Genomic DNA, 20,834 nt, shown 5'->3' on the forward strand with positions numbered 1-20,834 from the left:
CAATGAGATCGTAGGCTTATGCTCTTTGAAAACAGTAAACACATGTTAATTTATGTAACATAACCCACATACAAGTCTCTAAATCTGTAGGACTGTCTTATCGGAAAGACATCCAGTTGCAAGGCACTTGACATTCTTCTTGCCTGTAAATTAAACATCCTTGATAGTGCCACAGACCTAGTTTAACTTTCAAATGAAAACAAATTTTAAATGAAAAGAAACCTTAAAGATGGCTAGTTTGCACTACTTTACAGTCCACCACTGAGCATTGTGATTTTCCTTGAATCGCGACTTTTCTCCCTAAGATAACCCTCCTTGTCATTAAAGGGACTTCATTAAGTCCATTTTTAATTTATCCTGTTTATTTGCATAAACACAACAAGAGCAGAAAATGATCACTTATGATCTTTAGTTCTGCTTTGCTGGAACTTATGCAAGGAACATTTTGGGTGACCTTCAGTCTGCCCTTCAAGGCACAGAAGCAGAACCACATACCTAGCATTCAGCCTTGCCTGTAAACACCTGTCTTTTCCAAGTCCTTCTGGTTTTTCATTGTGCTTTAAGGTCCCATCTAGCCATCTTTCAGGAAAACAACCTTCATTCCTTCCCTGGAAAGATTGCCATGGACCGCGCATCAAACCAAGGTACCAGACCTTTTATCTCATGGGCTTTTATTACCTTTGAAAGTCAATCTCAGTTCCTCCGGGCTTTTTGGTAACAACCAGAGCCCAAGCATGTCTCCTTTAGGCATGACATTCCAGTCAAAGTCTTAGTCAAAAAAATCTCTATTAACAACTGGTCTTATTAGTTTTATGCAAAGAAACTTATGTCATTACTTACTTGTTTAGAATGCCAAACTCTGGAGGGATCAGATAGGGAGAAAAATATACAGTGCGAAGGAAAATCTTTGTCCTAATATTCACTAAACTCGCATTTCTATTCTTTATATTTTCATTTTTTCCCCCACTAAAATTTTTTTGTTTTTCCATTACAGTTGTCCCACTTCCCCCCTCCTTGCTTCCCTTCACCCTGACCCCCCCTCCTCCCACATTCAGTCCTCACCCAGTTGTCCATGTCCATAGGTCATTTATACATGTCTTTCACTAGACCCTTCCCCTTCTTACCCCCTTCTCTCCCTCCCATCTCCCCCTTTGTTACTGTTAATTTATTCCTTGTTTACATGCCTCTGGTTCAATTTTGCTTTTGTTTGTGTTGTTCATTAGTTTCCTGTAATAGGTGATAGCATAAGGTATTTTTCTTTTGTTGCCTGGCTTATTTCGCTAAGCATAATTCTCTCTAGTTCCAATCATGTTGTTGCAAATGGTAGAAGTTCCTTCTTTCTTTCAGTATTCATTGTCATTTTCCCCCTTTGTACTCATGTTCCTCTCTGTCTCTCTCTGTTTCTTCATCTTCTTAAAGCAGACCCTTTAGCATCTCTTGCAATGCTGGTTTGGTGGAGATGTATTCTTTTAGCCTTCTTTTGTCTTGGAAACTCCTTATTTCACCTTCCATTTTGAATGAGAGCCTTGCTGGGTAGAGTATTCTTGGTTGTAGGCCTTTGTTTTTCATTGCTTGGAATATTTTTTGCCATTCCCTTCTGGCTTGTAGTGTTTCTGCTGAGAAATCTGATGATAGCCTTATTGGAGCTCCCTTGTATGTTATTAGTTGTTTCTCTCTTGCTGCTTTTAGGATTCTTTGTCTTTGAATGTTGCCATTTTAATAATGATGTGTCTTAAAGTGAGCCTGTTGGGGTTCATCTTCATTGGGACCCTCTGTGCTTCCTGGACTTGCGTGACTCTTTCTCTTCTCATGTTAGGGAAGTTTTCTGTCATTAGTTTCTCAAAGAGGTTTTCTATCCCTTGCTCTTCTTCTTCTCCTTCTGGAATTCCTATGATACGGATATTATTACGTTTCATGTTATCCTGCAGCTGTCTTAGAACCTCTTCAGTCTTGTTCAGTCTTTTTTCATTTTGTTGCACTGTCTGGGAGTTTTTGTGTATGTTGTCTTCCAGCTCACTGATCCGATCTTCTGCTTCCTCTAGCCTGCTTTTCATTCCCTCTACTGTGTTCTTCAATTCAGAGATTGTATTCTTCATTTCTTCCTGGCTCTTATTGATAGCTTCTATGTCCTTTTTCATGCTGGTGTAATTCTCAGTAAGTTCCTTGTAGTTTCCCTGGAGTTCTTTGTAGTTTCCGCTGAGCTCATTGAGCTTCTCCATAATCCATGTTTTGAATTTCATATCTGATAGTTTGCTCCCCTCTCTTTCATTTAGCACTCTTTCTGGGGATCCTACCTTTCCTTTTGATGTTTCTCTGTCTCCCCATTTTTGTGACTCCTATTGTTTGTTGGTGCTTCTTAGAATCTATGTGTATTTTATTACAATAAAAAATGGAAGATAAACAACGGTACTGTGTCAGTAAACAAATAATTTTAAAAGTAAGCAATCAGATGGGATCTGGTATCCTGCATTGCCTCCTAGAACAGAAAAGTTCATTAATGAAAAAATGGGCCAATAGCCTGTAGTGTACTTAATACTGATGTATCAATGTTAACTTATTAGTTTTGACATATACACCATGCCAACATAAGATATTACCATTAGGGAAACTAGGTAAAGAGTGTATTATCTTTGCAAGATTTCTCCAAATCTAACACTATTCCAAAATAATTTTATTTTAAAATGAGTTTTAGCCCTGGCTGGTGTGCCTCAGTTGGTTGGGCGTCACTCCATAGACTAAAGGGTTGCGGGTTTGATTTCTGGCCAGGGTGCATAGCGAGGTTGCGGGTTCAAGCCCAGTGGGGGTGCATACAAGAGGGCAACCAATCGATGTTTCCCTCTCTTCCTCTCTCTGAAAGCAATGAAAAAAACGTCAAGTGAGGATTTTTTTAAAATGAGTTTTAAAAAACAAGTGACAACTAAAAAAGAAAAAGAATTCCTACACAAGACAAAAACAATGTAAATATATTAAAATCAACCAATCAAGCAGGAAAATATGAACGCCTATAGTTACAGTAGATGAGAAATTTATATCGTATTGTTCACTGTTACCTAGCTCATAATCCACTAATTGCAAAAAGGCAGGCTGCTGAATTTTATATTGCAGTACTATTTCCTTAATGATCTCGGTGCATTTTTTCACTTAGATCACAAATGTTTGTTATTGTGGATACAGTGCGAACTTCTGCCATTCATGATTTTTTAACTTTGATAATTATGTTTGTGAGCATCCTCTTTTGAGTCAATAATGAACCCAATTTTGTGCTCAGAGGACTCCTAGGCAATACAACTCAGACCAGACAGCCTTGACTCACTGTACCACCTTCCAGCTGTAACATGGGTGCACTTGAATATAAATTTATTTGGGGGTATGTAGGTATCTGCACAAATGTAGTAGGTCACGTTAGCCACTGGAAGCCCATGTTCAATGTGCTGCAATTGTTAAGAGAAAAAAGATATGTCACCAAGTGGTGGAAAGCAATTGGTCAAATATCTTGCTTCATTCTGAGTCTAATTAAATACTAAACTCAGAACGAAGTGAAAACAAAACTTTACTCAGAAAGACGACTTGAAACAATGAAGTTTTATTCCCCAGCCCAGCTTCTTTTCTGTTAAAGGCCAACTATGTAAAAACTGGTATGACTTACAGAAAGGTAGAAAATACACTGAGGCTTTTAACTACTCTGCATTAGGGAGCAATGAATAGGGTTATTGTCTCTTCTTTCCTTCCCTTCTCTGAAATCAGAGGTCTAAGCACTGAGAGGCTTACAGCTGCAGGTGCAAGGGGCTATGATTCACAGGTGCAGCCTGCATTTCCTCTCCACGATTTAAGGTCAAAGAGTTAGCCTGCTTTAACCACAAATAGACCTCTTCATTTCTCTAGCACAACCTGAACTTGATATGAAGCACTTACACAAGGATGGTGCAAACAAGAAGACAGCTTTATTGTACTTTGATTCCATTTGGGGCGGGGGGGGGAGCCATTGACATTGAGTAAGCAACACTGCCACCTAGTGAAATGGTGGCACACCACTAGGACTTTCTAGGACCAGTTATGAAATGTGAGCAGATTTGCTGGTTTAAATTTTCACCATATAACACCACTTTTGATATGCTGATCTTCAGAGAACCTCAGATTTTAAGAAACAATTTTTATCTTTGAAATGCATAAATGTATGTGCTTTCTCTGCTTGTCTGAGTAAAGAATGAGCTTTGCTTTTGTTTCTTTCCCTTTTTCTTTTGTTTTTTAAACAGACCGGCAAATTAAGTCTCAATTTCAAAGTTATGAAACACTTTGGGGGCAGCCTGCCTTTTGAACATCCATCACTCTTGCACTCTTGCTCGACAGTCTAAATAGGAACCCCTGATTATGACAGTTCATAAAGAAGCAAAACTCAACTGTACAAGATCTACATTTAAGTTTACTCATTTCCTCCTATTTTTACAATCTAGGGTGCTAAGCATTTGCACTTCACCTATTTGAATTCCCGGGGGGAAAAAAAATTAGAACGTACCAACAATTATGCATAAATCACATAGCCCAACTCTTATATGACTACACAGTAACAGTGGAAGATACTGGTGTGAGGATGTGAGAGTGCCATTCTTAATGAATAGTAAAGTAATTCTCCTCAAGGCTTTAATTCTCCCTTATACCCAGGTGTTGCAGTAAATGTGTTGATTTGATTACTTCTATGAGCATATAAATGGGAATATTAATGAAACACCTGGCTGAAAAAAAGAAAGTTATAAGAATAACATATTGTTAATAACCACGATCTCAAATCAGCATCTCTGCTATTACTGAGTTTTTACATTCTGGGTTAAGTGCTCTGCTCTTTAGAATATCCACAATCGTTACTGATCAGCTAATGAATTCCTGTATTGCAACATTTCTGGTTAAATGGTTGGAGGCACTCACAAATTCTAGAATGCACAACCTGACACAGTCTCCATCAACCCATATTCATGGCAAATAATAAATTCAGTCAAGGATTTCAGGAAGAACCAAGCCCTGGGAAAGAGGTATACAAGTGTAAAGTTAGAAGTTGCATTAAAACATCTTTAGGTTGCATTTTTGGGGGAGGGGGGCGGGTAGACACTGCTGACTATTTCAACTCTGAGAACCTGAGATTGTCCAGAAAAACAAAGTTCTGAGTGTAGGACGTTGGCTATTGCAAACTCATAACTCAGTGTTTTACATTTCCCAAAGCAACATGAATTGGGGAGTGGGCAGTCCCTGAAGTACTATACCTGAATAAGATTATTCTTTTGAGGGTTGGTCTCAATTGCCTTGGTGTTCACAATTTGTAATAACCCCTTTCCCTTCTCACCTGAAGCCTTCCTTCATCACATGTTCAAGTCAACTGTGTCTTTCACAATCTGCTACTTTGTGGGCATCCCTGAAATCAAAACAGTAAGAGATGCTACGGGAGCCTTATATGAACTCAAACCTGATACCAAAATCATCTCCAAAAAAGTTTATTAGCATGATTAAAAACACTGCCTTGAATAATGACAGAAAGAATTTGTCTAAACATGAAAGCGTACCAGTGGCTATACCTTATAACCAGTATTTGCAACTGAATGAATGCCTTTATTGCCAGTCTTCATTTTATTAAACAACACATATTTATTGTTTCCATTTGGAATCATGACTATTGCTTGGACTGGGGAGGAGTCCCCACTGCAATTAAGTATAAAAAATATCTTCCATAATTGAAGTGAGACCTGCATTATCAAGTAAGAGCTGATAAAAATCCTCAAAGAGTTGGGTTTTGCTTTTTTTAAAAACATTCCTTTTACACACTACAAAGAAATAATTAGTATATTTAGAACTACAGTCCCCAGAGGTCCCTTCACATCATAGAGAATGTAGACCCTCTCCAGGAGGACTCCGCAGACTGTGGCCTCCATGGGTTTACACTGGTTTGAGCACAAAGACAGCATCATCCAGAACATAGTAGTCATTATACATGTCCCCTTCACATAGGTATGGCAGTCTGGTGAAAGCTTCAATAACAAAGCCTGCTTTCCTGAAAACTTCAGGCAGACTGTTCACTTGTTCTTCCCAGTTCTGTCCCTTGATTTCCAAAATTTCTGATGGTTTCTCCCACTTGCCACCTACTAAAACAAATAAAAACATTAAGTTAAACTCTTGAACAAACAAGTTATTTAAAGAGGAAAGAAGGAAAGATTATGTGCCAAGCACTGGGTGCTTTGATTACTCACCTCCCAGGTACCCCTGAGATAGATGGATAGAGACAAGGTACAGGCTTACTAGGGCTAAAGGAGCCCAAGCTAACAAGGCTAATGAGTGTCAGAGCAGAGAGGTAATATCAGGTTTATTGGGACCCAAAGCCTGTATTATCACCTTCTCTGAAAGAGTTTCAGATATCACCCTCCCTTTGACTGATCCACTGGTGTATAATTGTTAATGGTTTGGAAAACTCTCATTAAATACTGGAATATTGAAGCAAGGAGTAACACATGATATTTGAAGAAAGTTTTGGATAAGTGCTAAAAAATACCACTAATGTAATAAACTTAGGCAACATTATTAACTACAGAAGTTTGTTAGGCTGAAATAAAACTAGGTTAATATAGGATTTTAATTTACAAAAATAGATAATCGGTGTGTTCTCCAAGGGAAGCTGATCCACTCCCTAACTTTTCAGAACAATTTCATAGAAGTTAAGCTACAGGATCAGAGAGAGGTAGAACACTAAAATGAAAGAGTCACCCCAGCATTTCCTGGAATAGTGACTGGAGTCTATGTCAGTCATTTCCACATCTATGAGCATCAAATGCAAGAATGGGAGGTAGGGGAGATGGGGAATGATAAGGTTTCAACTTTTCATAAACACCAAGCATTGACTGTAAAGAGAGACACGCACACATAACGGTACATATAAATACGGGGTGCTTTTAGATACTACGGTGATTTAAATAAATACACATATATTAAAAGTATTACTAAATTCAGATTGGGAACAACTTTCTGTAAATGAGAAAATATGTAATCGACAGGTCCCAAGAGTATAAACACTGTAGTGGAAAGATCTTCATTCTTCTCAGTAGCCCAGCACCTGAACCTTGTCCCGGAGTCTTGGTGGCAGGGAAAGCCTGGGAAGCAGCTTTGCTGCCTTTCTTGCCACTAAGGCACTAACACCTGGCCTGAGCTCAGACACACTCACCTAGCCCTGGGATGAAAACCTAGTGACCCAGGAGTGGGGCCCGAAGCTCCTTCTCTGAGGGTGGGGCACTGGCGGTGAGCCGAGGCTGGGGCAGAACTGAACAGTACTAACAGTGTCTGGTCCACGCCACTACATCTGGTGTTTGGTCCACTACTGTGAGCTTCATTTGGGGCATTTTTCTTGGCTGCAGCCCCACACACACAATTCTCCAGTACTCCCAGTGACTCTGTGACCGCCCCCCGCCCCCCAATCCTTTCTATAAATTCCCTTTTGCTTAACTCAGCAGAGTCAGTGTCTGCTGCTTAAAAAGAACCTCTGAGAGTGGGGAAAACAGGGGCTGAAGGAGGTATGGGATGACAGAGGTTCCATACTTGTTTCACAGTACATTAAAAAGGGGTCACACAAAACTGGGCACAACTACTTAATGGCACACAGCTTATCTTTTTTGGAGCTGTGGTGTATTTATTCTTCACTAATCTTCCTGTTGTCTCTACATGAAGACACTTCCCTTCTCCTCCATTCCCAGCAGTTACAGTAGGTGCCTCAGGACCAGAGGTGAACTGCTCTGGAAATTTAAAGGATGAATTATCTGTCAAACAATACTCCTTCCTGGGAGTATGTACAAATCACAATCTCACTCAAACATCTAACACCTGTGAGGATTTGTAAAATCCAAGAAAATTTTATCATATGAACATTTAGAAATATACTCTAGACTAAATCTCAACTTTAAATGGTGAAACTGGATTACAGACAATATTTACACAATTTCAAAAAGTTCCAGATTATGGTTCCTTAATAACAGTTCCTCTCTTCAGTTCTTCCTTTCTAAAAAGAGAAAGAAAAAAAAAAAAGCCAGCCAACTCTCTTTAAACGCAAACTCCTCACCAGATGCACAGAAATGGAGGCTGTGAGCACAGTCAAGATCATTCTCGGTCTGGAAATCAGTCTGATTCTGTTTTATGTCGGTAAGGTTCTTTTTGTTTTCTCCTCTATTTTATTTAACTCAATCGCTAGCTTTTGCCTAATGCATTTACATTTTAAATCCCTACAGATTAACTTTTAAATGTAAATATTATGGAAATTGTCTAAAGTGGTAAGTTTCCTTTTCCCCTAGGAAAATAGGTGATAAAAAAGAGCCGAAAAAGTTTCATATTAACATTGAAAAATTCCTTTTGCTATTACACTGCTTTATAGAGAGAGAGCAACCTCATCAAAAGGTTGAAAATAGTCCTAGAATCCCATTGGCTAGTCATTAACAATTTAGTTCCCATACAGTGAGTTCCCAAACTCATTCAGCACATAGAGGTACTGAACAATACTTGAACATTTTCAGAGAATAATATTTCTGAAAGACCAAATTTCTGTAAATTACAGAGTAATTATCTGAGGGAAAAATTGCCATGGCTCCTTTCCAGAGAATAACCATCCTACAATATATCTATTTTTAAAAGTCTGCCTACATCTGTTTTTCATCCATAAAAAAGTGTTTCCAACCACAGTTCTAATAATCTCATCATAGTTCTAATAAATCTATCTCAAATTTTCCCACAAAATTTTGGACATAGGGCAGAGAAGGCAGCAAAAACCCTTAAAATTAATTTTTTTCATATGTTAAAACAATATATCAAAATTTTAACAGTGGTCACTTTGGATGAAAGAACTATGAGTGATTTTGCACTTCTACTTTCAGTAATATTCTATACTTTTCTACTAAATACATCTTACATTTATAAACTTTTAACTAGTGTAATTTTAAAGAAGAATCCTGATCTTTTAAAGATGTATCCTGAAAGATACGCAGCTAGAATGTCTGGGATCTGTCCTAAAACAGCATGGAAGTGAAGGAGCCAGTGGGGAGGACACCAGATGGGACTGGAGCCAGCAATGGCAGGGAGCTCACTGAGCTAGCCTGCTACTTCTTCTGCATGTTTGAAATTGTCCATAAGAGGTTTATCTTCAGTGTCAAAAATTCGTTTTCCACTTACTTTCTAGTTTTGTGTTTAAAAATAGTAAAGTAACCTTTTATTATTACCTCCACCAAGGAGATAAAACTTTCAACCTTTTCAGAGGGTTCTGTGCTTAAAAAATATATCCTACAGAACATGAGAGTTCTTAAAGAGAAATTTTTCACAGGAGCAGGCTGTGGTGTAACATATAACACCAACTTCTCCTTTGCTAGACGTTGCTTAACTGGTGTGGTGGAGAGAAGCAGAAGTTTCCTCATAAGTCTGTGCTCTCCTAGGAAACCCTGCAACTGGTTTGCTCCCACTCAGACTCATTTCGCAAAACTGGGAAACAGGTGGAGATATCAAACTCCGGAGTTGCATATACTCTTTTACTGTGGAGCATTAGTTCTCCAAGGAAAGTGTTAAAAGCCAGATTCTCTTTTAAGAACTCCAATCAGACAGGACACATGGAATTGAGACACTGTTGGCAGGCCCAATTCCAATTCATACTTCCAAGATACAATAATCATTCATTACATGCTGTAAAGTGTTTGTCTAGGCTTCTAAGGTGGAAGTCTCAGTAGGAGCAAGAGGGCTATTTATGAGACTTAGCAGTGAACTCAGTTCCCTCAGCTGGTCTTCTCCAGGTCACCTGACCCTCTCACATGATTTGTATTTATCAAGTCACCAAAAAGCTCTCAGCTCATCTCAAACTATACAAATACTAAAATTAAAATATGGTATGAACAGATTTGCCTCACAAGACCTGTAAGAAAAATGTTAAGTGAAAAAAGCCCATCTGAAACATAAGCATCAGACTGGGTAGATTATTCTTCTATTTCATTTACAGACTCACACAAATAAGACGATTTGGAAACATACAACCAGACAGAAGTCAGACTAAAAACTGGCAAAATAAATAAATAAATAACTTAGGGCAGAACTTAAAACATGTGAGTGGCTTTCCAGCTTCACACACCTAGGATAAGGTCCAGAAAGGGTCAACCTGCATGACTTGGGAAGCAACACCAACACCACATGGTGGAGAGGGCCCTGGCCTGTGTGTCCAGTCCCAGCCCTGCTAAGACCTTACTGGGACATCCACAATTATTTTAGAAATGGAAGTAGGAAAAGTAGGAGCGGCAGCAGAAATTCTCTACCTGTTCTTAAATATTGGATTGGCCAAAAAGTTCATTACATTTTTCTGTAAAATAAGACACATTTTTCATTTGCACCAATAACTTTACTGATTTGGATATTTTGACTATGCCGGCTATCTCCCACTATTGGCTTCTAGTGGGTAGAGGCAGAGGTGCTGCTAAATATCTTCCAATGCATAAGAGCCCCACAGCAAAGAATTATTTAGCCAAAATGTAAGTAGTACCAAGAAACTTTGCAAACCACTTTGACACATTTGATCAGTCACAGCACCTCCTCCATACACTGCACAGATCTTTTTTTGCATTTCAGTTGTTTTTATCTTTCCTGAAATAATAAAGCATAATATACCAAAAATGTTGCATATATTCTTCCATCTTCAATATTAAAATGGGTGCACAAAAACTCACCAATTTTTATACGTTTTGTTAAAAATACATTCTGATATGACAGCTGTCACAATACAATCTAACAAAATTGCTTTGAATGAAGTTAAAGACAACTAAGCACTATTAGAGCCATCATATGGAAAAAACATAACAGACTTTTTAAACATCCCACTGACCCCACAAGGTGCAGAATACTACCCCATTCTGATAATCAGGAAGCTGAGATGCACAGACCATAGAGTTGGCAGAACTGGGATCCCAACTCAGGTTTGTGCCTTTTATCATGATACTGTTCATCAAAGAAGCTACAAGGGACTACAAAGCAATGACAAAGAGCCAGGAGAAATCAGTTTGTTTAGCTGGGGCATGATCCACTTGTAAGGGCTCTCTACTTAGTAACGAGGCCAGGGTGGCATTTCCCCAGATGCATACCTTCCTTTTAACAGTGTTTCCCATAGGGACAACTGGCCTCATAAAGAGACAACTGTGAAGTGCCATGAATTCCTAGCAATCCCAACCTCTACAAGGCAAAACCCCCAAATGCTTACTGCTCAGGTGGCTCAGTCATGGAAGGAACATTTGTATGAGGGCTTTGACCCCAGTACCACACTGAATACACAGTCCTGCGAGGCCAGGGGTATGGATGAGGACACAGACTGTGAGAAATCCCAGGAAAGCCTGTCAGTCAGTGCCCCGAGAGTGAACACGGGGACTCTGAAATTCTGACCCAGATCTGTAGCCACCTCTGCTCCTGGGGCTGATCCCACTGGAACTTCTCTAAGGCTGTACCCAAGTAACCAGATATCACTGTAAACCAGCATGTTAGGGTCAAGAAACACAGGTTGTTAGAAAAAGTAAGAACCATTAATGTCTTATTTTTATAATCTTGTTTGTGCTGGGAGTAAGATTGGAAAAAGAAATTTGCGGTTCCCTAGCCCACAAACGTCAGCAAGATAGAAACACAGACTGTCTTCCTCCCACAGATGCTGCGGGCAACTGTACCATCTCTGTCTCTCAACCGCCTGTCCTAGAAGTGGACTCCACTCAAGGGGTTGTGACCATGTCCTGCTCCTTTTCTACAGCAGGGTGCACTCTCAAGCAACCCAGCAACCTGTGGTTTCGCTACAGAGCTCACCAGCCAGAGACCCTCTGCTTGGATGGCTGCACAAGTGAGGCAGACAAATTTACAGTGAGGAAGGACCTGGCACAAAAGCAGATCTCCCTCACGGTCAACAAGCTTACTTCCAATGACAGTGGCATCTACATCTGTGGAATAGCCTTTCCCAGTTCTCAGGGCCCAAGGGCCAAGCAAGCCGGGGCCGGGACTGTGCTGGTGGTGAGAGGTCAGTCAGTCATGGCTGAATTCTGGTACATTGCATTTTTCTCAGCCCTTTAAACACATTACACAACTTACACACAGGGAGTATGACAGAACTCTGCTGGCTTAATACCCTAGCCAAGGAAGGACCATGACCAGAGCACAAGCCACGTGCAGTTTAGTCAAAAAACCTCTGTGACCCCCTCTCCAGCCTCCATAAAGTCAGTGGTATGTTGAGTGCTATGTTCTCTTCCCACATCCAGACATTATTGGTGAGGGTGACCTTCCTGTCTATTACAGTGAGTGGTATAATGTACTGAGGTCAAAGGGAAATGTGTGATGGTCACCATCAGCTTTCTCAGGAACTGGCCTGGTGTTGCACCATCTAGAACAAAGCACTGGAGGAGCACATTAATGACCATAAATTGGACCCAGAAAAAATAAGCATTACAGAGAATAAATACAAATTTGAAGAGAAGCCACAGGTGTCCTACCATCCTGGGTGGACAGAAGAGAAAGGAACCGGCATGATTGGCTTCCATAGATTTGTTAAACCCACGACAATTTCCTCATTCTAGTGAGGATATTGAACCTAGCTAAGTCTTATATATTAAGAAACTACATTTTAAAATTTCAGGAAAAAAGCTGCACGTGATTCTGGAGAAAGGAAGAGAAGGCAGTAACTCCTTGACCCTTTTTTATCTCTTCCCTCAAAAAGGACTCCAGTATGATGAGCACTGAGATCATGGAAACGTGAACTCACTTACACAGGAACTGGAGGGCCTGAGCTCTGCTGTGTCAGAATCCTTGCTTTCAATTACTAGGAGTGTTCCCATGGGCTTTTGATAGTCCACTGCCATTTCACCCTATTTAATTCTCGCCTGTAAGATAAATCGTAAATGAATAAATATACACAAAGCACTTTTAATGGTGCCTGGCTTATATAAGTACTCGATAAGTGTTAGCTACAGATATTAAAACAAAAACACAACAACTTTGGAGATTCATATAGCTCACTGCATTAGTCTTCTATAAAAAATGTTAGCCAAAAGAAAAAATGGTTTGAAAAAGATGAAGGTCCCCAAACTGCAGTCTTACGTGAAGAGAAATTCTTGTCCCAGAGCAAAAATTAAAGTATCACTATACAGACAAGAAAATTTCCTGCCTTTTCTGTAGAACACCTAATTTAGCACTTGAAACATTTTTTAAAAGTCTTACATATTAATTGGTTAGTTTCAGAACAAAAATATATACCATATACACTAAGCTCACAAAATAAACATCTATGGGATATTTAATTGAAAAGTACAGGTTATGCAGATAATGACTACAAATCAAATTGTATTTTGTACTTCAAATAATCAGGTACTTGAAGACATGGCATGTTACCCATCCCTACCTAGAGCACAAGACACTTCCTGCAAGGAGGGAGAATTCAGAATGTGAAAATTAATTTAATAATTCTACTTCCAAGACTTTATTAGCAAGGGGTAACATGAAACAACACCTGTCTTTTAAGTGCCTAGTGAGCAATAGGGTCCTCAATGCATGGCCTTCTCAGGTCCCTTTACAGACTGCACTAGTCAGCTACATATACTGAATGGCTCAAGCATACAAATGTCAGCATTAACAAATACAGGGGAAATATCTTCACTCCATAAACAGACTCTTAGTGACCCTGTACACCATTTCTACCAAAGGAAATCATAAATGCCCTTGAACAAACTGTCTTAAATGTTTACCTAACTTTAAATAATGCTTTATGTAAAAAGTGATTTTTATCATTATGACAACTGAATTTTTTAAAATGTTTAGTTTTAAAAACAAGTTAACATTTTCAGTATAATATATTTTTAAAACTACTGAACTGGCTTTAACTATATGATATACTTGAGTGTATTTTGAATCAAAAGACCATAAATAAATTTTTATGAATCATCAAGCAGAGAAAGTTCATGTTTCACCTCTAAAATGTAGCTTCAGTTAAACTTTAAACATATATTTGCAGTGATAAGTTTCAATAGTGATTGTGGCTCTCTGTTTTTGTAATTAACAAGGAATGAAAGGTCTAGGCAAGGAACTGCAGGGCCTCCTGATAGCTCTGTTATCACTGCTTTCCATCTACGTAGCTGGTGTACTCGTGATCTTCATCATCCTCTCTAAAGTAAGTCAAATTCCCTTGCATCTGGATTCCCACCTCTCACCACATGAGCCTTAGAAATAGCTGCAGGAAACGTCGCCTGCAGGAGAAACCATAGAACAAAGCATACATTTTCATCACAGAAATTATTATTGACCAGAATACACAATGTCTTCTCTTTGAAACCCAGTAACATGGGAATAAGGAACCCTTCTTTATAACCATCTTATATGCTTTCTTTCTGCTGGGGGTGGGGGTGGAGAGAGGTTTAAGAATGAGCAAAAAGGGGGTGAACGAAGAGATTAGAAGCTGCCTTAAAATACTTTTAAAAGGTCTAAAGTGTTTGAGAAAGGGTATCTCCTGGCTGCTCATGTGCTATAAGTAGGGGTCTGTATGTAATATATTAGAATCACTATAAATCCAACAATCAACATCAATCTGAGTTATTTTATTATTATAAGCATCTCAGAAATGGCATAAAAATTAACTCTTATAATATAGCATCAAATATTAATATTAAGTTTCAATCTTATGGTAGGAGATGTATGCCACAATTGTCTTGAGTACATAAAATATCTTTTAACACTTTCCTTTTCTTCTTAACAGTCAAAATCTAATGCTCTAAGAAACAAAGAAGCAGAAGACTCACAAAAGGTACAGACCAATGCTTGTAAAATATCTTACATTGTGGCTGGTTCTAACTATTTCAAATCTGAAATAGTTTAAGAAACAGAGAGCATTATGGTAACTACTTTCAACCATAGCTACTGTTTCCTGTTATTGAGAAATTCAATGATATCTCAAATGATAAAGTGGGATTTAAACTTGATAGTTTTTAGCCATAAATTCTACTTAATATACTCAAAACACCAGTTACTGGTAGGTGTAGGTGTGCTAGAGGGAGGGAGGGGAGCTCAGTAACACATGCAACATTCACCACTTCTAGTCCTAAAACAGAGGCATTTTTTTTTCTCATTCGCATTTACAGAAAAAGAGTGCTAGGCGTATTTTTCAGGAAATTGCTCAAGAACTATATAATAAGAAACATGTGGGAACAAGCCAACAACCCGTAAGTATAAAGTATGAAAAACATGTCATGCAGATATAATGCATGTCTGACTAAAAAACTAAGCTGCCAACAGCCATCAATAATAATCATGGTTTCCTGTAGAAGAGTTCAAAAGAGGACTTTCATAAATACAATGAATCTTTATGTAGAACCTGTTTTGATAAATATATAACAAAAGACATCTGATACAATATTAAAGAGACCAGGCTGGTATCTCACTGATGTGGACTCTTTCAGAAGCACAATGGGTACAGGCAATATTTTCAGTACAGACAAGGATGCTTTTATGGGTTGAAGGCTACTTTGTACAGTATGCAGGAGTAAGCATTACATTCATGTTGCAAACACTTGTGGATCAAGTTATATAGCAAACATCACTTGTTGCTAATAAGGCAGAAATAAATTCACAGAAGAAAAGATAAAGCTAATGAAATAAAAATTGACTATTTCTTCAGGCTTTGAGGTTGGAGTGGTAGGAAGACTGCATCAACAATACCTTCTGACAGTGTGCTATGTAAACAGGTTTTTCAAACAAGATGCTACTTTAGAGCCAGTAGAGCAGATACACGGGTCCCATGACACATGATCAGACTGTTCAGATTTGAATTAAAAATGATACAAGATAATGAACTTTTGTACTACTGAGGATACTTTCTTCTTAAACAGCAGCCAAAAAAGCAAACATAACAGGTTTCTGAAAGAGGTGTGGTTTTTAAAACCAATTTTTAAAAAGAATTTTCATCCAGGAGAGAGTATCGTCTAAGTAGTCATTTCATCCTTCAATGTATATACAAATACATAAAGAAGTGGTCTGATCAACTAAGATGCTACTCTAAAGAATTATAAGTGCCTGATCACACTCTTTTCTTAGTGAGTCTGGGGCATCTTTTTAAGAAAAGAGGCGAAGGTAAGTGGCCTGAAGACAGGCCTGGACATAAGAAGTATAACATGTTCTAAGCCAGGGCTTTGACAATGGCATCTGACCAAGAAAATTAATTTTGAGTCCCCACAGCTTACTCTAAAGAGAAGAAAAATGGTAACTTGACCTATAAGATTACTGTACAGGTACTTAGGACCCAGAATGCAAGGTGGTGCAGCAGTTCATGTTGCTTCAGCGCGGCATCATTAGTTATATAATCTTAAATATTTACTATTGCAGGATAAAGACAACACTTACGAAAACAGAAGAGCACTTGACGCCTATGAAAGACCATAGAAATTGTTTAATTTTCAATTAAGTCACTGAAAATCCAGGAGTTATCACAGTGTTAATGGACTTTAAAAACATAATCAAAGGTAAATGGAAAAGAAAACTGGCTACAAGTAAGGGTGCCGGAGTACAAGGAAACTACAACTAACAATAATTACCAAAATACTAAAACAAAATGAAACTGCAAATACTTGCCTAACTCACTAAAAGAATCTTAAGCAGTCTAACATTTTCAAAAAAACTCTTGTTTTTATAACATGCAGCCTATATTTGTTTTATTCAACATATGAGGTATGTGATGACTTTTACCCTGAAGAAGATTTGCAGTCACACCACATGCCTCAGTCTTGAGTGGAAATTGTGCAAGTGACAGGCCAATCAGACTAAGCTGGGAGGCAGGCAGAAAGAAAGGAAGGAAGGAAAGTGTCAAAATCTGAGTTAGAGAAAAATCATCTTGCAAAGTACCTTGGAGCAAAAATCATCTCCTTTAGTACTGCCATGGTTAATGATATAGTGCACGCTCTCCTGCTGGGGTGTGCGAATGACTCACATCACGCTGCCAACAAAAAGTGAGACTAGAATAGAACAGAGCAAGAAGATAGTAGCTAAGATATAAAAAACCCAAAGCAGAATTCTGAACAGTGAAAATCTCAGAACAAATGCATCACCACCGACTCCAGATGTCAGAATTATGCCCAATAGCCCCAGGGAAGGAGTGGGCAACAACCTGATGGTGCCTTTGCCATAGTGATTTGTAACCAACTTAGTAAGGAAATATCAGATAAGGGGTTGATCCAGCAAGAAAGTTTATGGAACGCATTACCATCTCACCAAGAAAACATGCTATGGCTTGTTCTTTGAAAATTACTTCAGTGCAAAAAAATCTTTTTAAAGTGCCCACAAGTGTATATTCACAATTAAATATGAGTTACAACCTATTATTTTTACTTCATTAAAGTCTTTCTTTTAAAATGATATTTAAATGAGGTGTATTCTTATTTTAAAAACCTGGATAGAATTTTTAAATATTTTAAGATCCCTTTGAAAATTTTTTGCATGGATGAATTAAATCCGTGATCTCCAACCTTTCTAGTCACACATGCCAGGAAAAATGGAAAGAGGAGGGGAAAGCTTGTAAATTCATTTTATTTGTGTTTGTATGTGTACACATATGTTGTATATAAGTATAATGGATGTGTGAGCATGTATATGTGTATATATGTGTATATACTTTAGAGACCAAAATAGAAATCAAACAATTGACATAAAAAGTAATATACAGTTGACCCCTAACCAATGTGGGGGTCAGGGGCACCAACTTCCTCTCCCCCCTTAACAGTCAAAAATACACATAACTTTTGACTTCTCCAAACTTAACTACTAATAACCTACTCTTCACTGAAAGCCTACTGATAACAGTCAATTAACATATACTTTGTATGTTATATATATTATAGTCTATATTCTTACAATAAAGTAAGCTAAAGAAAAGAAAATATTAAGAAGATCCTAAGAAAGACCAAATCCATTTACAGTAATTCTTGAAAAAAAATCTGCATATAAGCAGACCCATGCACTTCAAATCCATGTTGTTCTAGGGTCAACTGTAATTAGAAATGCTAATATCTTCTTCCTACATCCCCAAATAAACTGTCTTGCATACTCCCTGGGGTGTGTGCCCCCACTTTGAGACTGCTGGCTTGAATGAAATGAAAGACCTTCTAAATAGGGCAAAAAAGAGTAAGCAGTAATACCATCCAGGTGAATAGATGTGTTGAATTAGATCATTTACTTTTCATTTCTGAGAAGCATTATATTTTGGTACTTCCAGGGCTGAAAATACACTTTTCTTTGCATAACTAACCAGCAGACAAAATCCCTAAGATAACAAGTATTGACATTTCATTGAGAATAAGCTTTACCCACTACAACCAAGGACTATGTTTCAAAAATTGATTTTTAAACTGAAATTTGGGATACACTTTCCTAAAGAAAGTAGTTATACTCTCTCAGGTCATATATAAGAGTGACTGATGTATGTATAATGTCCATTCTTTTATTCATCCATCTAGCAAATAGTATTTATTGAGCACAATACTATTACATAATCAAAGGCCTCTGGATACTATCCTTGGGTCCTGATGAACATCTCCTTCCCAACTCCACCATGTCTACTCTTCATGCTTCTTCATATGTCTAGTAAAAGGCTTCACAGAAACAAAACAGCCTGAGTGTCACCTACTATGTGAAACCTTCAGTAAGTCCCCCAGGGGTTAATGGACCTTTCGTAAACCCACAATACTTGGTCATATTTATCAGACTATCCTGCCATTGTCTATTTACATCTATCTTCTGTACTATTCTATAAGTATTTTAAGGCTAAAAGAATATTTTTTTCATTTATATCCTTGTAGTTCCACTGCCTAGCACTATCTGGTACGTAGCAGGCTCTCAGATGCCATTATATAAATGCAACTAAACAATGTTTCTAAAGAAAAATATTTTTTCAGCACTTCAACTGAGACATGAAGCACATTCATTCCCTAGCCACCGGCCCTCACAACCCTCTCCATAAGGACTGTTTATTGAATTCCTAACAGTATTAATATTCCTACTATCTGATATTCAGAATTTTCACTGGAAAAGATTGAGCTATAGCTTTCTGTTTTGATTTGAGTTTCCCATGATGAGAACAGAATAATACTGAAAGAGGGAAACAGACAGAAACATGGTTCTAGTGCCTACACACCCTTACAAGACCACTTAAACCACATACCAAAATACGGTAACAGGATTTTCAGAATAAGCCATTTCTTTCTCTCTGCTATATAAGATTTGAGAGAATCTGAACCTCTGGCTAATTGGCATATAGTTGAGTCTCTTTGGAGTCAAGTCACATAAACCGAGGAAAATGCAAACTTTGAGCCTAAGTTAAAAAGCAGAATGAAGCCATCAAATTATGATTTTTATTGTTAATGGAGTTTCACAGGCAGATCTAACGGACATTAACAAATATTTCAAACTGAAGAACTGAGAACAAATATGATCAATGCCTCAAATAAAAACGAAGTAACAGAATAGGATGGGATGAAATAAATCTGACATGTCAAATACCAGTGCTGAGACAGACACAGCTGGGCTCTACCGTATACATCAGATTATTTAATCCTCACAACATACCTTGTGGTCAGTATTAGCCCCAATTTTACAGATGAAACACTAAGCTTAATGAGAGGCCCAAGTAGTAATAAGGGCTGACCCATGTTTCTGATACAGGTTGTCCCTCAAAGCCCAAGCTCTTTCCAGGAAACAGTCCTGCCAGAAACTTGCTTGTTCTATTTAGACTGATAAGAGCTTTTAGACTAACTGTGTCTAATTTAACCAGAACAATGAACCTGGGAGAAAGTGAGAAAGTTGCCAAAGGCTACCTTTCAAAAAGCACTGGCTTCACTGGTGTCAGCCTGCTGCCATCACAGGAGAAATCTACTAAACTTTCAAAGAACAGAAACCACATGCTATTTAAACTGTTCCAGACCATAAAAGAAAAAACTTCCAAATTAGTTTTTACAAAGCCAGCAGAACACTAATATCAGAACATGGCACAGATAGCACTATGCAAATAAATAAAAGACCAGATACAGACCAACTATCATTCATCAATATTAATGCTAATATTTTATGTAAAACTTTTGTAAAGACAATCTAGTGATGCATTACAAGACTATTCTGTCTAAGAACAGAACTGCAAGGGTGAATATATATATTAGAAAAGTGTTATTGTTTAATAAGTCAAAGGAAAAAAAAAAGATGACCGCATCTCCATAGGTGATGAAAACACTAGTGAAATATTCAGTAGTGATTCCTGATATTTTTAAGCTCTTAAGAAAACAGGATTTAAAAAATATGTATCTCAAGACAAACAACAGCAACCTCAAGCCAAAAGATAGCATATATTTAAGGTAGAAACATTTCATTAAAGTCAAAATCAAGACAAAATCATCCACTGTTTTTAATTAACGTTTTCTACAATTAACTACCAATTCACTTGGACCAAAAGAAAATGTCTGAAAATGAAAAGTAGCAAAACCATTTCAAAACACAAGAATCAATTTTAAAAATCGGAAATACTAAGATAATTAGATAAGACAAAAAATAAAAATATCAACTACTTGTGTATGTATATCATGGTATTCAGTCTAAAACATGATGGAAGAGCCCCTTGTTGACAACATGAACAAACCTAGAGGACACTATGCTCAGTAAAATATACAAATGCTATATGCTCTAATTTATACATGGAATCTAAACAAGCCGAACTCCTAGAACCAGAGAGAAGAACAATAGTTGCCAGGGGCTGGGGTGGGGGGAGGGGATAGGGAAATGCCAGTCAAACTTCCAGTTTAAGA

At 37.9% G+C, this 20,834-nt stretch overlaps 2 protein-coding genes across 5 annotated transcripts in view; one reads left to right on the top strand and one right to left on the bottom strand.

The window, feature by feature from the left end:
• Positions 1-5,464: 5,464 nt before the first annotated feature.
• Positions 5,465-20,834, bottom strand: part of METTL9 (methyltransferase 9, His-X-His N1(pi)-histidine) — a 38,038-nt gene continuing 22,668 nt past the window's right edge. The window contains exon 5 of one of the 2 annotated variants that reach the window (XM_090277768.1): positions 5,465-6,122. In XM_090277768.1, coding sequence (XP_090133894.1) covers positions 5,920-6,122 — 203 coding nt within the window. In that variant the 3' untranslated portion in view covers positions 5,465-5,919. Of the gene's footprint in view, positions 6,126-20,834 lie in introns of both variants that reach the window. The other variant, XM_090277767.1, reaches the window with a different exon arrangement.
• IGSF6 (immunoglobulin superfamily member 6) lies at positions 8,060-17,403 on the top strand. Of its 3 annotated transcripts, none has more exons than XM_090277770.1 (6): positions 8,060-8,163; positions 11,675-12,034; positions 14,067-14,173; positions 14,756-14,803; positions 15,138-15,218; positions 16,378-17,403. In XM_090277770.1, the coding sequence occupies exons 1-6, from the start codon at positions 8,097-8,099 to the stop codon at positions 16,432-16,434; spliced, it is 720 nt and encodes a 239-aa protein (XP_090133896.1). In that variant the 5' UTR covers positions 8,060-8,096; the 3' UTR covers positions 16,435-17,403. The 3 variants fall into 3 exon arrangements, with proteins under 3 accessions (XP_090133896.1, XP_090133898.1, XP_090133897.1); XM_090277772.1 differs by having other exon boundaries at positions 11,774-12,034; XM_090277771.1 differs by lacking the exon at positions 15,138-15,218.

This window comes from Furipterus horrens, unplaced genomic scaffold (assembly GCF_987537825.1).
Source record: "Furipterus horrens unplaced genomic scaffold, mFurHor1.1.pri manual_scaffold_5, whole genome shotgun sequence".
Lineage (NCBI taxonomy): Eukaryota > Metazoa > Chordata > Mammalia > Chiroptera > Furipteridae > Furipterus > Furipterus horrens.

What these genes read in the sequence shown, in the direction of transcription:
- IGSF6 (XM_090277770.1), top strand. Translation starts at nt 8,097, where the DNA reads ATGGAGGCTGTGAGCACAGTCAAGATCATTCTCGGTCTGGAAATCAGT. An exon ending in TCTGATTCTGTTTTATGTCG is followed by an intron (nt 8,164 to 11,674) that starts GTAAGGTTCTTT and finishes TTCCTCCCACAG; the next exon opens with ATGCTGCGGGCAACTGTACC. An exon ending in TCTTCATCATCCTCTCTAAA is followed by an intron (nt 14,174 to 14,755) that starts GTAAGTCAAATT and finishes TCTTCTTAACAG; the next exon opens with TCAAAATCTAATGCTCTAAG.